General features: G+C 39.8%; 1 protein-coding gene across 4 annotated transcripts in view; it reads left to right on the forward strand.

The window, feature by feature from the left end:
* LOC142143596 (alpha-1,4-N-acetylglucosaminyltransferase-like) overlaps window positions 1–15,168 on the forward strand; it is a 120,316-nt gene that overhangs the window by 3,373 nt on the left and 101,775 nt on the right. Inside the window, exon 1 of one of the 4 annotated variants that reach the window (XM_075201563.1) lies at window positions 12,244–12,286. The exons of the other annotated variants lie outside the window; for them this stretch is intronic. Within the exon in view, the coding sequence (XP_075057664.1) occupies window positions 12,251–12,286 (36 nt within the window). The 5' untranslated portion in view covers window positions 12,244–12,250. Of the gene's footprint in view, window positions 1–12,243; window positions 12,287–15,168 lie in introns of those variants that run through there. 4 annotated transcript variants of the gene reach the window in all.

The raw sequence follows: 15,168 nt of genomic DNA on the forward strand, positions 1-15,168 counted from the left end.
GTCTTACCTGATCTCAACCGCAGGTCGCAGTTCTCTAGGGGGCGCAAAGCAGATAATGTGTAGAACCACCAAGTAGCTGTAGGGCAGAATGGGTGAAGCCAGGGGCGGACTGGGTCAGGGAGTAGGGGGGCATTTGAACCCTGGGTCGGGCAAAAAAGATTGTTTTGGGCTGGTCCCTACAGTCAGACTACGTGGCTGGCCCCTCCCCCAGGACCAGCCACCTTCTCCCGTTGGCCATGGATCCTTAGATCCGTCTCTCCTCCCTCCCGCTCTGTCTGCCATCCTATTGGGATCACATGGGAAGTGGATGCAATCAGGTAAGTGAGGGGGGTGTGGTAGTAGTGTGTGTGTGTGTGGCAGCATATAAATGTAGTGTGTGTGTGTGTGTGGCAGCATATAAATGTAGTGTGTGTTTGTGGTCAGCATATGAATGTAGTGTGTATTTGTGGTCACCATATGAATGTAGTGGGTGTTTGTGGTCAGCATGTGAATGTAGTGTGTTTGTGGTCAGCATGTGAATGTAGTATGTGTTTGTGGTCAGCAAATTAATGCAGTCTGTGTGAGGGGGCCTGCAAATTAATGCACTGTGTGTGAGGGGACCAGCAAATGGATGCAGTGTGTAGTGTGGGGGCCAGTAAATGAATGCAGTTTGTGTGTGTGAGGGGGCCAGCAAATGAATGCAGTGTGTGTGTGTGGGGGCCAGTAAATAAATGCAGTGTGTGTGTGCGGGGCCTGTAAATTAATGCAGATTGTGTGTGGGGGCCAGTAAATGAATGTAGTGTGTATGAAGGGGCCAGTAAATTAATGTAGCGTGCAAGGGAGGGGGGGTCTTAATATAATGCTGAAGGTAGGTTATTAATTTGTGGAGTGCAGGTGGGGGCTAATTATTGGGTGATATTTTATTTGTGGGGTGATGGTGGGGCAATTTATTTTAATAGTGGGTCCTATGAATTTATAATTGTCAGGCGCCATCTCCGCACTGACACTTGGTGCAGGAGACGGACGCCTGCACCTTCTCAGCAACCACGTCCTGTTGCCTAGTAGCGGGGCGCTACCTCTGCTCACCTGTCGGCAGCCAGCATGTCTGACCGCCAAAATCTCCCTAACACAATCAGGATGCACCTTAGGGTATATAAAGCAGCCTCTGACACATGTCTAGTGCCAGAGTATTGGTTCACTCCTGCTCCAGCGTTTCCTGAACTTCTGATCCAGTGTGTTCTTTGATTCTGACTCAGCTTCCTGTGACTACTCTCCTGTGTTCCGTTTTGGTACCTTGGTGCCTGGCTGGTTTGACTATTTGGCTTGACCTGACTTCTGTCTGGATCCTCCCTGTGTACTGCACCGCTCGGTTGGCTCTGACCTGGATTGCCTGACTACGCCTGTCTACTACTGTCGCTACACCGGTGACTGTCTTGGAGAACCGCGACCTGCGTACCCTCTGCAGCTAAGCTCAAACCCCCTTGCAGGGGTTCTGGTGAATACCAGGTGTACGTTAGACTCTGCGCCTCCCTGATCAGTTGCGCCAATACCGGTTAGCAGCCATCGATGCAATTCCATGACAATAATGGGATAATTGGAACTTTAATTTAATGCTGGGGTGGTTTGGGAGCTATTTATTGATTGTGGGCTGTGTGTGGAAAATGAGGTCTATTTATTAAATGTGATTATGTATTATTTAATGCCTGGGATTGTTGTGGAAAATGGTAATATTTGTTAAATATAAATGCTATTTAAATTATTGCTGGGGCTGTTTGGAGGGAGGGAAATAGGTTTATATAATAAATGTGTTTGCTATCTAAAGTCAGGGTTGGCTGGTGGGAAAGAGATCTATTTAGCAAATGTGAATATTATTATTTTAATGTTGTGGCTGGAGGGAGGCTTAATTATAAAACGTGGGTGTTATTGATTTCACACTGGGACTGGTTGGGGTTTTCTAAATTTTATGTACCCTTTTTTTTACAAATAGGGCCGCCAATATTCCAGGATCCAGACAACCAGCAAATGAGCTAAAGTAACCAGCAGTCACAAGTGGTGAAAGTGATAAGAACAGGTAGGAGAGACCAGGACAGTGTGCCAACTGTCCTGAATCTGGTGGGACAGTCCCGAATTTGAATGACTGTTTCGCTTAGGACGTTGGGAGGTATGTCCTGCTTCACTATGTACTGCTCGTGAAGGCAGAACTGTGTGCACCTAACAGTAGTGCACACAGTATTGTCTGTGTATTTGTCTAAAATGATAACCATGCTACATCATAGGGGGTTACCCTGCCTAAAGTGCCCAGGCCCCCTAGAGCCATAATCCAGCTTTGGGCCTGGGCATAAAAATATATATATATGGATTAAGCAACACTAAAATAGCCTCTTTTTATATAGAAAAAAATATATATTGTACCAAAAGCCACCCTTTAAGGATGGGCCGCTACTTATGGGCCTGTGCTGTGTGCTTGCCCTCCGGGCTAAAGTCTGTCTGCCCTCCCCTGGGTGAAGCAGTGAAAATATGAACTGCAGAGAGCAGGAGCGCTGAAATCCACAGAGGTGTTATAACTCTGAAACAGAACCGATGATGAGCGATGCTCTGCAGTGAGGCCACAGGTCTTGACTGTGAGATAAGCTGAATAGGTAATGCTGAAAAGCAATGAGCTGCACGGGTAATGCTGAGAAGCGACGAGCTGCACAGGTAATGCTGAGAAGCGATGAGCTGCAAAGGTAATGCTGAGAAGCGATGAGCTGCACAGGTAATGTTGAGAAGTGATGAGCTGCACAGGTAATGCCGAGAAGCGATGAGCTGCATCGGTAATGCTGAGAAGTGATGAGCTGCAAAGGTAATGCTGAGAAGCGATGAGCTGCACAGGTAATGCTGAGAAGCGATGAGCTGCACAGGTAATGCTGAGAAGCGATGAGCTGCACAGGTAATGTTGAGAAGCGATGAGCTGCACGGGTAATGCTGAGAAGCAATGAGCTGCACTGGTAATGCTGAGAAGCGATGAACTGCACAGGTAATGCTGAGAAGCGATGAGCTGCACCAGTAAGGCTGAGAAGCGATGAGCTGCACTGGTAATGCAGAGAAGCGATGAGCTGCACCAGTAAGGCTGAGAAGCGATGAGCTGCACAGGTAATGTTGAGAAGTGATGAGCTGCACCGGTAATGCCGAGAAGCGATGAGCTGCACCAGTAAGGCTGAGAAGCGATGAGCTGCACCGGTAATGCTGAGAAGCGATGAGCTGCACAGGAAATGTTGAGAAGTGATGAGCTGCACCAGTAAGGCTGAGAAGCGATGAGCTGCACAGGTAATGTTGAGAAGTGATGAGCTGCACAGGTAATGTCGAGAAGCAATGAGCTGCACTGGTAATGCTGAGAAGCCATGAGCTGCACAATCTATGATGTCAGGAACAATGGATGGAATGGATGAACAGGAGTCAGATGTGATGCTTCCTGTCAGGTAGCGAGACCTGATCATCTGACACCCAACGGAAAAGGGCCCATATAAGGGCAACTGGCTGAAGATAATCCAATCACTGTGGAGCAGAGGTTTAAAAGGTTCCCGGGGTAGCGCATGCACAGACTACTAGGCAAGATGACGTCCAATGATAGAGGAACGTCAGACTGAACAACGGAGAGCGATACCAAAGGAAACCAATGTACATAATGAATAGCATGGAACTAACCCGGTGAGATGCGTGATAGGAACCTCATCCATGCTACGCCATTTGAAGCAAGTTCATGGCAAGCTGTTAGGAAAATCTGAAACTCATGCTAAAAAAAAAACAACAAGTATTCCAGCATCAGTTAGGTCCCTTCTCTCAGCTATATCCCGATACCTGCAATCTACACCCACAACACCTTCCTCATCAATATCCTCAGTAGCGGATATTAATATCGGAGTTAGGCCTGCTGCTGGGGGTGAATCATCATCCCAGAAGTAGACCAGGAAGAAGACTACTAGTAGTTTACAATAATTGACTGTTAAACAATCCTTTGCAAGAGGAAGCAAGTATGAAAGCTGTCACCCAGTCGCAAAGTGGATCACAGATGCCATTGCAACTATGCTAGTATTAGATATGCGTCCAATATCCAATATTAACGCAACTGGTTTTAGACAGTTACTTGAGGTCTTGTGTCCCCATTACCAAATACCATCACGACACCATTTTACTAGAAAAGCTATTCCTCACCACTACCAGAAGTTTCGTGAAAATTTAATTATTGGGCTACAAAATGCCATTTTACCGACTGTACACTTAACCATAGATATGTGGACAAGAGGAGTTTGGAAAACTAAAGATTATATGACTGTGACAGCCCACTGGGTTGGTGATTTGCCTTCACCAGTAGGAACAGCAGCAAGTACGTTGTATTTTTCAGAGGCAGGCTAGTCTGTGTATCATCGGCTTAGAGGCATACAGCTGACAATCTGTGACAAAAACTAATGGATGTCATAGCAACATGGTTTATCTCGCTTAGACTCTCCTCAGAATATGTGATTTCTGATAACACCACCAATATTGTGAGAGTACTACAGCTGAGGGAATTCCATCACAATCCCAGTATTGCTCACAAAATAAACTTGGTGGTGCAGAGCTTTTAAAAAATGACTGGGATATGCAGGAGATGCTGTCTGTCGCCCGTAAAATATCTGAACTTTTCTGGCATTCGGCAACAGCATGTAGGAAATTGCAGCAGCTACAAGAACAATTTAATTTGCCCTGCCACCAACTTAAGCAAGAGGTGGTGGCAAGGGTAAATTCCACCATGTATATGCTTCTGAGGATGGAGGAACAGCAAAAAGCTATCCACGCTTACGCCACAAGCCATGACATTTGAGAAAGGAGGGGGATCTATTTTACTCAAGCACAGTGGAGAATACTTTCCGTGTTCTGCAAGGTGCTGAAACTATTCAAATTAGTCACCTGTAAAGTGAGTTCAGACACTGCTAGCTTGAGTCAAGTGATTTCCTTAATTAGACTCTGGAAAAGCAGCTTGAGAAACTGAAGGAGGAGATGAAACAAAGCAGTTATGCTAAGTATGTCGGACTTTTAGATCAAGCACTTTATTCGCTTCGCCAGGATAAAAGAATTATCAAAATCTTGAAATCAGATCACTACATTTTGGCAACTGTGCTTGATCCTAAGTTTAAGAGCTATGTCTTCTCTTTGCTTCCAATTGACCCAGATCTTAAGAGAAGCCAGGACATCCTGGTGAGCAATGACAGCTCAAGTGTTACATGACAGGATGGCGTCTCCTCCTTCAGTTTCTTAGTCAACTGCCGCTAGGAAAAAACTTAGCTTTCTCAAGAGACCCAGGGATGATGCAGATGACTAAGCACAACATTTTGGCATTTGGTCTGGTCTAAAAGAATTGATCAAAAAATGTGACACCTCTGCCGAATCTTTACCTGATCCTACTGTCAACGTCCAAAGGATGGTGGAGGATTATTTTAACGACAGCATAAAAATAGACACATCAGATAGTCCCTTCACATACTGGGAGGAAAAAAAGGGAATTTGGACAACCATGTACCAACTCGCTTTGCACTGCCTAAGCTGCCCACCCTCCAGTGTGTACTTGGAAAGAGTTTTCAGCACAGCCGGGAACCTTGTCAGTGATCAGCGTAGGAGGCTATTTCCTCAAAATGTGGAAAAGATGATGTTCATTAAAATGAACTACAATTTCCACGAGGAAGGACTTTCCTGCCAATTACATCAAAATACTGAGACTTCTTTAACGGTGGATTCCAGCGGATATGAATTAATAATGTGTGAGGATGATGTACACACTGATGAGGGTGAGGATGAGGCTGAGGATGATGACAACAACATCTTGATACAGTAGAGTTCATTAACAGCACTGTTACCTTAGGCACCTTAAGCCCATTGTTATCTTGTTTAGTGGGGGCCCAAACAAACCAAATACATCAGCCAAAAAAGTGACACCCCTCGTCACTGAAATGATTGGTTTGTTAAACTGTGCATGACCTTTTGGGTGGAAGAGTCCAAGGATAATTCCATCTTGCACCACTTTTCCTTTCAGCTACCGCTGTGTTCCAATGTTACCTACATGTGCTACATACTGTTGTGTGCTTTGCAAAACTCAAAGACACCCATTGATGATGCAGATGACCAGATGACTCAGCACAACATTTTGACATCTGGTCTGCTCTACTATAAAATAATTGACCAGAATTAGTGACACCTCTGCTGTAACTCCACCTGATCCTACTATCAATTATCAACATCCAAAGAATGTTGGAGGATTATTATTATTTTTTTTAACTGTATAAAGACAACAGTTTTATTAACAAAGAACAACATTGTTTGAAGAAGTAATGTAAACATGGATGTCTAAATAGACGTGTATATGTATTACTCAAACCTTCCTCTTTGCTGCTGTTTCATCAGTATTGCAGAAAGTGTTTGTAATCTGCACTTTATGTCAAAGGTACCGAGCTATATTTAAATGTTTGGGAATTGGGGCTGTTTTGAAGCTCATTGATGACCTTGGTTTTTGCTGTGAATTTCAATGGCTCTTTTTAGTGTATTGTCTGGAACAAGATCCAATATACTCATGTTAGAGTGATCACAGCCAATTTTTGGACATCTGGCGGATTTACCCATCTCAGGTTTGTTTTCAATCATCCTTTCAATTGCTTCTCTCTCATACGTGTGGCCATATACTTTGATTTTCACTGGGTTTACCATCTCCAACTGTTATAGGAGTGCTCGGGGTGACGGCGATATCCTTGTCTTCATCTTCCAAAACTTAGTCTGCAGGGGCCGGTGACACACCCATTTGTTTTCTCAGGTCTCTGAGCTGTTCTTTAAACTGGACATTTTTATAGTCATGTCTCAGGGACTCTTCTGTATTATTCAACTGAAGAGCAGTGTATCTCTCGTGTACAAGCTCTCTTAGGTCCAGGTTCTCATCCGGTGGGTCACATTTTAACTTAAGTACGTCTATATATTGCTTTAAATCTCTGTTCAATGAAGAGTATGCCAATACGATAGGTTCCATGCTGCCCACATGTTCCGTGTCACAGTCTTTTTGAAGCAGATCTAATGCCACTCCAGTTGTATTATCCATTCCTGTGTCTACATAAGTTTGGCAGTTCTTCAGGGATGAGAGGGAGGTATCCACAGAGGAGTAGATGCAGCATGAGCAGACATGGTTTAATAATGTAAAGTTCATTGACAGCACTGTTAGGCTTAAGGCAGCTAAGCTATTGGTAGCTTGTTTTGTGGTGGCCCAAACAAAGTAAGTACTTCAGCCACAAAAGTGACACTGCTTGTCACTGGAGTGCTTGGTTTGTTAAACTGTACATGTTCTTTTCAATATCTTACATAAGAGTGGGTGGGAGGGCCCAAGGACAATTACATTTTGCACCACTTTTCTTTTCTGCCACTGCTGTGTGGCAATGTTTCCTAGATATGCTATAAACTGCTGTGTGTTTGTGTCTTTGCTCTGTCGCTTAGCATCCAGCCAGGTAGCTGCAGTCTTTGTTCGAAAATGTATAAAAATAATATTGTTCCCAGTGAGGTGGTCAAAATTGACCTGAAATGACTGGAAATTAGTGTTATTGAGGTTAATAATCATGTAGGAACAAAAAAAAGAGCAAAATTATGTAATTTTAGCATATTTTAGCTATTTTTCTAAAAAATACAGATCCAAAATTAAAACACGTGAGGGCGTTTTTGCCGAAACCAAAACCAAAACACAAAGTTAATCCAGATCCAAAATCAAAACCAAAACCAAAACACTGGGGTCAGTAAACATCTCTAATTATTTTGCACATAAGATAAATACTGGTTGTTTTTTCATCTAGCACACAAATATTTGATAGCTTTATTTTTACACTGAAATTTAATCTAGCACATGCCCAACCCAAACTTTAAATCTGTCCCCACATTTGAAATGTACCTACCGCTACAATGCAGCATGGTTTTGCCCAGGTGTAAAGTTAATCCTTTTTTATGCTTTGGTCTCCTTAATTACTCAGGCCCGAAGCCTTTGTAGGGACTTACCATGTGAGCTGCAATTGGGCATCTTTTTATATTGTGTGCTACCCTAGCTGTACTATGATTTGGGGCTTCTCTGATTGTTTCAACACAATTTTGTTATTGATTGGACAACCAGTCAAAAAGTTTGATTGGGAGAATATTGCATTTTCTCTAGTAAGGCGGCCACTACTATGCTAATTTCTAATTCCTGCTGCTTATCATGACTTTTCTGATACTATCAGTGAAGAAGCATCAGATCCATTGCTGCCCTACAGATCATATGATTGTGCCATAGACCTCGTGCTATGTTATAAAAAGCTTGTTTATTCACTCTCTCTCCTCCTGAGAATTACATATCTGAGAACTTGGCAAAAGGTTTTTTTGGCTTATATAATATTTTTTAATTGAGTTTTAAAAAAACTTACGTCAAACAAAACCAAAATACATACAGAACAATACAAGAAAAACTTTGAATAAAGGCGTAATGTAGGAACACCTGAGATATCAGAAATACCTTTATATAATTATACAATATAGTACATCAGATAAGGTGGAGATCTTAATAAATGGTATACATCACTTATAGGTACTGTGATCTGGATCTCACATCTAAACAAAACAAATCACTAAATTTAACTGTTACAAGTTCAGTAAAACAAACACAATGACCTGATTCATTAAGGAAAGTGTCGAAGTCAGCTAATTGGATAAAGTCATTTCAATTAATATCTAACAACTTGATCGTCTTTGTCTGAAAATTATGCGTATAGCACACTACGGCGTGGAGAAACGTATCCAGCCGCAACACGTGGCAATAACATGTTTTACACATTTAAATGCATTCGCACGAACATATACATATTTAATTAGTACACATTAATTGTAGTTGCAACACATAGTTATTTATGTCGAAAGGTAGCAATATTCATGGTTAATATTATATGTTATATACATGTTAGTGAAATCAAAGGTTCAGGTTACAGGAAACATGTCATGTTTAGTATCATTTAAATCCCCTATTTATCCGCAGTTGTCCGGTTCATTGGCCGAAGGGATCGCACATTGCATACTCTACTTAGTGATGATAGGGAATAAATGTTTAAAATTATACTGTATGTGTAATGTAAATAGACTAGTTTAAACTGGATTCTTGGCGGGAAAATCGGAGTGCATCTCCTGGAGAGCTGACAGCCCACCTTTGGATATTTTCATTTGAACTGGCCTATGACCTGCCTTACACTGGACCCTCCTGAAGCCTGGACCTATAGAAGCAAGCCACATCATTTGCATTGTTTTACTGTATTCACTGACTGTATATAAGCAGGGGCTCTGAACCTAATGGACAGTCTACTTGACCACAGCTTTCAGACCTGAATGACTGTATGACTGAATGACTGAATGATCCAGGGCGCCTGCGATAAGTAATGGCTGTACTTATTTTATTCTGAATTGTTATTCTGCTACTTTTGGCTATTAAATCACATTGTGCTTTGGAACCACATTACGGCAATCGACAATCCTTATTGGATAGCAACTAAACGTGCATAAGAAAATTAGTAACTTTGAACCTTGGCAAAACCATGTTGTATTGGAGGGGTATGTAAAATTAAAATGTGAGGACAGATTTATAATTGGGGTAGGGCATGTCCTATATCAACTTTTAGGGCTAGATTTACTAAAGGTTGGTTTGCTCAAACCACCGCTCTTCGGCTATTTTTCCGACAGTTTTGAAGCCGCCAGATTTACTAAAGCCCAAATTGCCATTAAAACGGCCAGAATTGACATTTTTCAAAACCAAAATTTTAAAAACTGCCATCCCGATTTTAACAATGATGAGCATACAAACAGCTGGATTTACTGAACTGGGGTTTTCAAAACCTCCGCAAAACAGCCATCCAAACAGCCAAAATGAAAGAGGTGGTTGTGAATGGTGAAATTGATCAAACTGCTGCTGTTTGAACTACTTTGCCATTCAGAACATAAAAGAAAGCATCATTGACATTTTAGTTATTTGTAAAATCATTATTTATTGATAATGGAACAAAATAAATTTAATTTTAACTTATGAGAGAATTTTTTTTTATATATATTTTTAAAGGGACACAATTATAGCATTATATTAAGTGGGAAATGTGATAATATAATATTATTAACTAAGTGTTAATGGTGGATATAATTATTTATTTTGCACAATTTGTCATTTCATATTGTCCGAATAATATAATAATTACACAATTTTATCCCTTTAACATAATGAAACTTTTTTTTCCCAACGTAAGTTAATATTTAATTCATTTTGCCCCTTAATCAATAAATAATTATTGCTAACATAATTTAAATGTCAATGGTGCGTTCTCTTATTTTCAGAGTAGCAAAATAGTTCAAACAGCATGTTTGAGCTATGAAGCCAATCTGAAGCAGGTATTAAAACTGTCCTGTCCTGTTTTTTGGATGGCGATCTTGATGGCGGTTTCATCCAAACTGCCGGCAGTTTAGGTTTTTCAATCCGCCAAACATCGCCAGTCATTTTAATTTGAAGACTCAAGCCACCCTGTAGTAAATGTGGGGGTTTGGACCACTAAACCGTCGGCGATGGGTGGCGGTTTCAAACCGCCACCAAACTCAATTCTTAGTAAATCTAGCTCTAATTGTCAGTTCAAAAATAAAACTATGAAGTATCTGTGTGGTACATGAAAAAGCAGCCAGTATTTTCCTTATGTGAAAAATAATAAACTCATTAGCACCCCTTGCATTGTAACATGATTTTGCCAAGGATCAAAGTTACTCATTTGTTTTGCTTCACTTTCCTTAATGAATCAGGCCCTATGTTTTAGTAAAATCAAATATACTCCATTTAGTAAAAGAAACAGAACAGCAACAGGTGGAAGGGGAGAATTTGGGGGAGGAAGATAAGAGAGAAGAATAGAGGGTAGACGGTTTTGGGGAAAAAGGGCCCAGTGTCTAATTAAGACAGCCAAGGGAGATATCACAGAACAAGAAAATTAACACTGGGCTGTGACTTCAAATCATCGTTAAGGACATTACATACATATAGAGGTATATTGCACAGTGTCTGTAAAATCCAACTAACTACCAAAAACTGCGCTTAAATTCTACAACTTTGTCAGCTGAAGATAATATAATATCATCCATATCCATATAAAATTCTAACCTAGCACACTATTCTTTTAACATTGGAGGGGAAGGACACCTCCAATGAATTGGTATCACCACTTTAACTGCTCAGTTTAGTCGAGATTTATCAGTATATATTGAGAGTGTATATATCATGTTGAGTAGCCAGGTGCAGGAGTTGTCAGGTACATCACTTCCTAAGATTTCTTTCGAGGTGGTAATCACCTCTTTACAAAAAGGACGGATCTTCGAGCATTCCCACCAAATATGAAGGGGTGACCCCACACCCTTGTCTAACAAGTGTTAGGTACCCCTTAATACATCTAAGAAAAGAAGATTAGGGCACTTCAAGATGTGGAGACAGATATAAAAAACTATGCATCAAGGAAGCTTTATGGATTCACAGCTTGAGGGCTACGTACGAAGAAGGTTTAAACGAGACAGAATTGGATTTTGGGAAGGTTATTTCCTGTTTGACTCTACCCTCACTGGGTATAAATGTTGATGATGGGTGAGTGTTTATATATATATATATATATATATATATATATATATATATATATATATATATATATTATATATATCCTTCTGGACACAGATTCTTCTTCAATTGGTCACAATATTCAGAGAAATTGTATGAATCAGACAGCAAAGGAAACTTGCGTGGTGAGAATGTGCAGTACAGGGAATCTCTTCTGCTGTGTAAGCTAACATTCTGCATGGACTCTTTGTAGTCCCATATGACTTCTTTTTAGATTACACCTTCAGTCATTCTCCTTAAAGCTCCAATTATCTTTGCAGTACTATGAACTATGTGTCAGTTATACTATAACGGACATGATGTCTAACTGTTCATGGTGGAATAACAATATATAAGATATTTTAATTTTTCTACGATATTTATAAACATTTTTTAAATGTAAACTATTTTCTGTATATTGCTTTTCATAATATTATTGAATGTTTCACTTTGCGCTGCATGCAAAGCAATTTTGCATTGTTGCATATTCAATAGAACATGTAGAAAAAGCACCAGATAAACCTGTACGCTGAGAGGAGAGCTGAACAGTGACATAAAGTGTAACTCTTCAGCAGTGCTTCATTACTCGTCTAGTTTAACTGGTGCATGGACATACCTGTTTTATATGTCTGCAGATATAAGGTAAAACATGCTATTCATATGTTACTGAATATATAATGAATGTTCTTCTTCATTTTACTTTTAAGAATTTTTCTCTCTTATAGTTTAATTTGACAGTTTTCTCTTCTTCACGCTCTACTCATAGTTTATTTAATTTTAAACCAATGTATTTTAACACAGTGAAGAAGTGGTAGTAGTCCTCATTACTATTATATATATATATATATATATATATATATATATATATATATATATAGATAGATAGATAGATATATATGTATAGATATATACAATTAGTTGCTCTTTTGAAAAAGTGTACATTCACTGTTAAACTTTTCTGTGCATTATTTCAGTTCTATGCATATAATTGATGAGCTTCTAACGTCTGTAGACTAAAAACAATACTAAATATTAAATCTACTTTACGTTATTTATTTCATTCCTCTTTTCTTTTGGGTTGTGTAGTTTTAATTCTAGTATGCTGATAATGTGAGTTTTCAGGATGGAGAGGAAAGATAAAGTCTTTACTATGTACTATATTATCTATGTGCTAAATGTATATTCTACTGTGATACAGTAATACATCTCTATTGAAATTGGGCTTTCTGGTGTATAACCTTTAGGGTCGGTGGTAGACCAAATTGCAGAATATTCAATTTGTGAAGACATACAGAGATTGGCATAACCTAAATACATTATTATATATTATATTGGTGTGTGCATTTTGTCTGTACCTATTCGGGATTGCATTTTTCTAGAACATTTTCTCAAAAGCTGCATTGTTCAATAAAAGCTAAATACTAGCTTTAAATCACTATTCATATAAACAATGTTACACTTAATGCAGCAATCACATATAGCCTGATTTAGATTGAAACCCTAGTAACTGAGGGCTGTAAGAATTTGCAATGTCATAATGTAAATGCGGGTAAAATGCAACCATGTTTGAGTTTCAAATAAATTTTGCCTGGACATGTGGATCAGGGAGGGAAAGTATAAGCGTAATACAGTGGGGGTGTGCACAGCCCATGGATAGGCAGCCTGAATAGACTTGGGGCTAGATTTACTAAGCTGCGGGTTTGAAAAAGTGAGGATGTTGCCTATAGCAACCAATCAGATTTTAGCTATCATTTTGTAGAAGGTACTAAATAAATGAAAGCTAGAATCTGATTGGTTGCTATAGGCAACATCCCCACTTTTTCAAACACGCAGCTTAGTAAATCTAGCCCAAGGTGTCATTCACAATTATAATGTGCAGTGGAGTATGCTGGCACTATATAGATAAAAGTTAATAAGTCTCCAGATATTTCTCTCAAGAGATGTATCACTTACAGGTACCCTTAATGTACAGATATGTGCTAATGATGATGACAGCAACAGCATGTATCTTTACTGCTCTATTACACAATAAGTAAATTATGTTGTCCTTGTTAAAAATCGTAGGTTTCCCATTATTAAAGGGGCCCCCATGATGCAGGAGCCCAGACTTTTTCCCTCCTGCTTTAACTCAGACAACACTAAAGCCATGGTCCTGGTTACTTATTGTAGGTGGGACACTCATCAGCTTTTAAATGTATTTACTCATTTCTTTATAAGATAAACACTATACATGTATCATCAAGGTAATTATGATCACTCCAGCTAAACTGTATCTTGATAATGCATATATATATATATATATATTAGAGATGCTCACTGACCCCCGTGTTTTGGTTTTGGTTTTGGATCTGGATTACCGTCGTGTTTTGGTTTTGCCAAACCGCCCTTGCGTGTTTAGGTTTTGGTATTGTTTGGTTTTGTTTTGCTATTTTTGAAAAAAATACAATTTTTTTGGTCTAAAATAGCCTAATTTAGTGCTCCACCAGTTTCTTGGATAAGTGAGGTGATTCTAAAGCTAATAAATTATGAAAAAAACTGTTTAATTCCTGGTAGGCCGTCCTTAATTCTAACACTTGCCTGCAAATTATACAGACAAACCTGGTTGCCTTCCTCCTCCATCTTTGACTATTGGCAATGTGGCCATCATCTTTGAGTGTATATTACACCCTCCACTTGTAGTTAAATAGGAAAAAAATCAGCCTGCATTGACTGTACGTTAAATAGAAATGGCCAAAGGCAGTTTGGTGTCAGTCTCTATACCCCCCCCCCCCTCCACTTGTAGTTGAATAGAAAAAAAGCAGCCTGCATAGACTGAACAATATAACAAATAAATGGACCAAGGTAGTTTGGTGCCTGTCTATGACTCCCCCCCCCCCCTTTACTTGTAGTTAAATAGTAAAAAAAGCAACCTGCATAAACTGTAGAATTAGAATATTAAAAGAAAGGGACAAAGGCAGTTTGGTATCTGTCTGCATCAGACCCCCTCTCCACTAGGAGTAAAATAGAAAACAGTTCAGCTGTTATAGACTGTAGAATATAAACAGAAATTGAGAAAGGCAATTTGGTATCTGTCTGCATCATCCTCATCAACATCCTCATTAGCGCCCTCGTCGCCTACACAAATCTTCCCCTCATCCTCTTCTAATTCCAAAGTGGCATCCTCAATTGGTGTATCACCGGCTACACTACAACAGAACTTAACAGAACTTCTGAAAGGGCCCTTTTTATGGGTACACTAACAGAATGCCCATGATTAGACATACCACTGGTGGATGGACTTTCCACAGGGATTGGTGTAATTTCTGATTCTGAGCATACATTATCCTCTAAAACCTTACTGTTTTCTTGCAGCTCACCTTTCACATGTAACAGTAGTTGGGCACCACTTTTAGACTCCAAATTACTTGGTCTTGCTTGGTCACGAGTGACCATACGAGAAGAAGGCTCAGTGAAGTGACATTTTTTGATCTGCCACTAGTAGAGTAAGGCGAAAGCCTCATTCTTTCTTTGCCACTGTGTGTGTA

Source organism: Mixophyes fleayi, chromosome 3 (genome assembly GCF_038048845.1).
Source record: "Mixophyes fleayi isolate aMixFle1 chromosome 3, aMixFle1.hap1, whole genome shotgun sequence".
Taxonomy (NCBI): Eukaryota; Metazoa; Chordata; class Amphibia; order Anura; family Limnodynastidae; genus Mixophyes; species Mixophyes fleayi.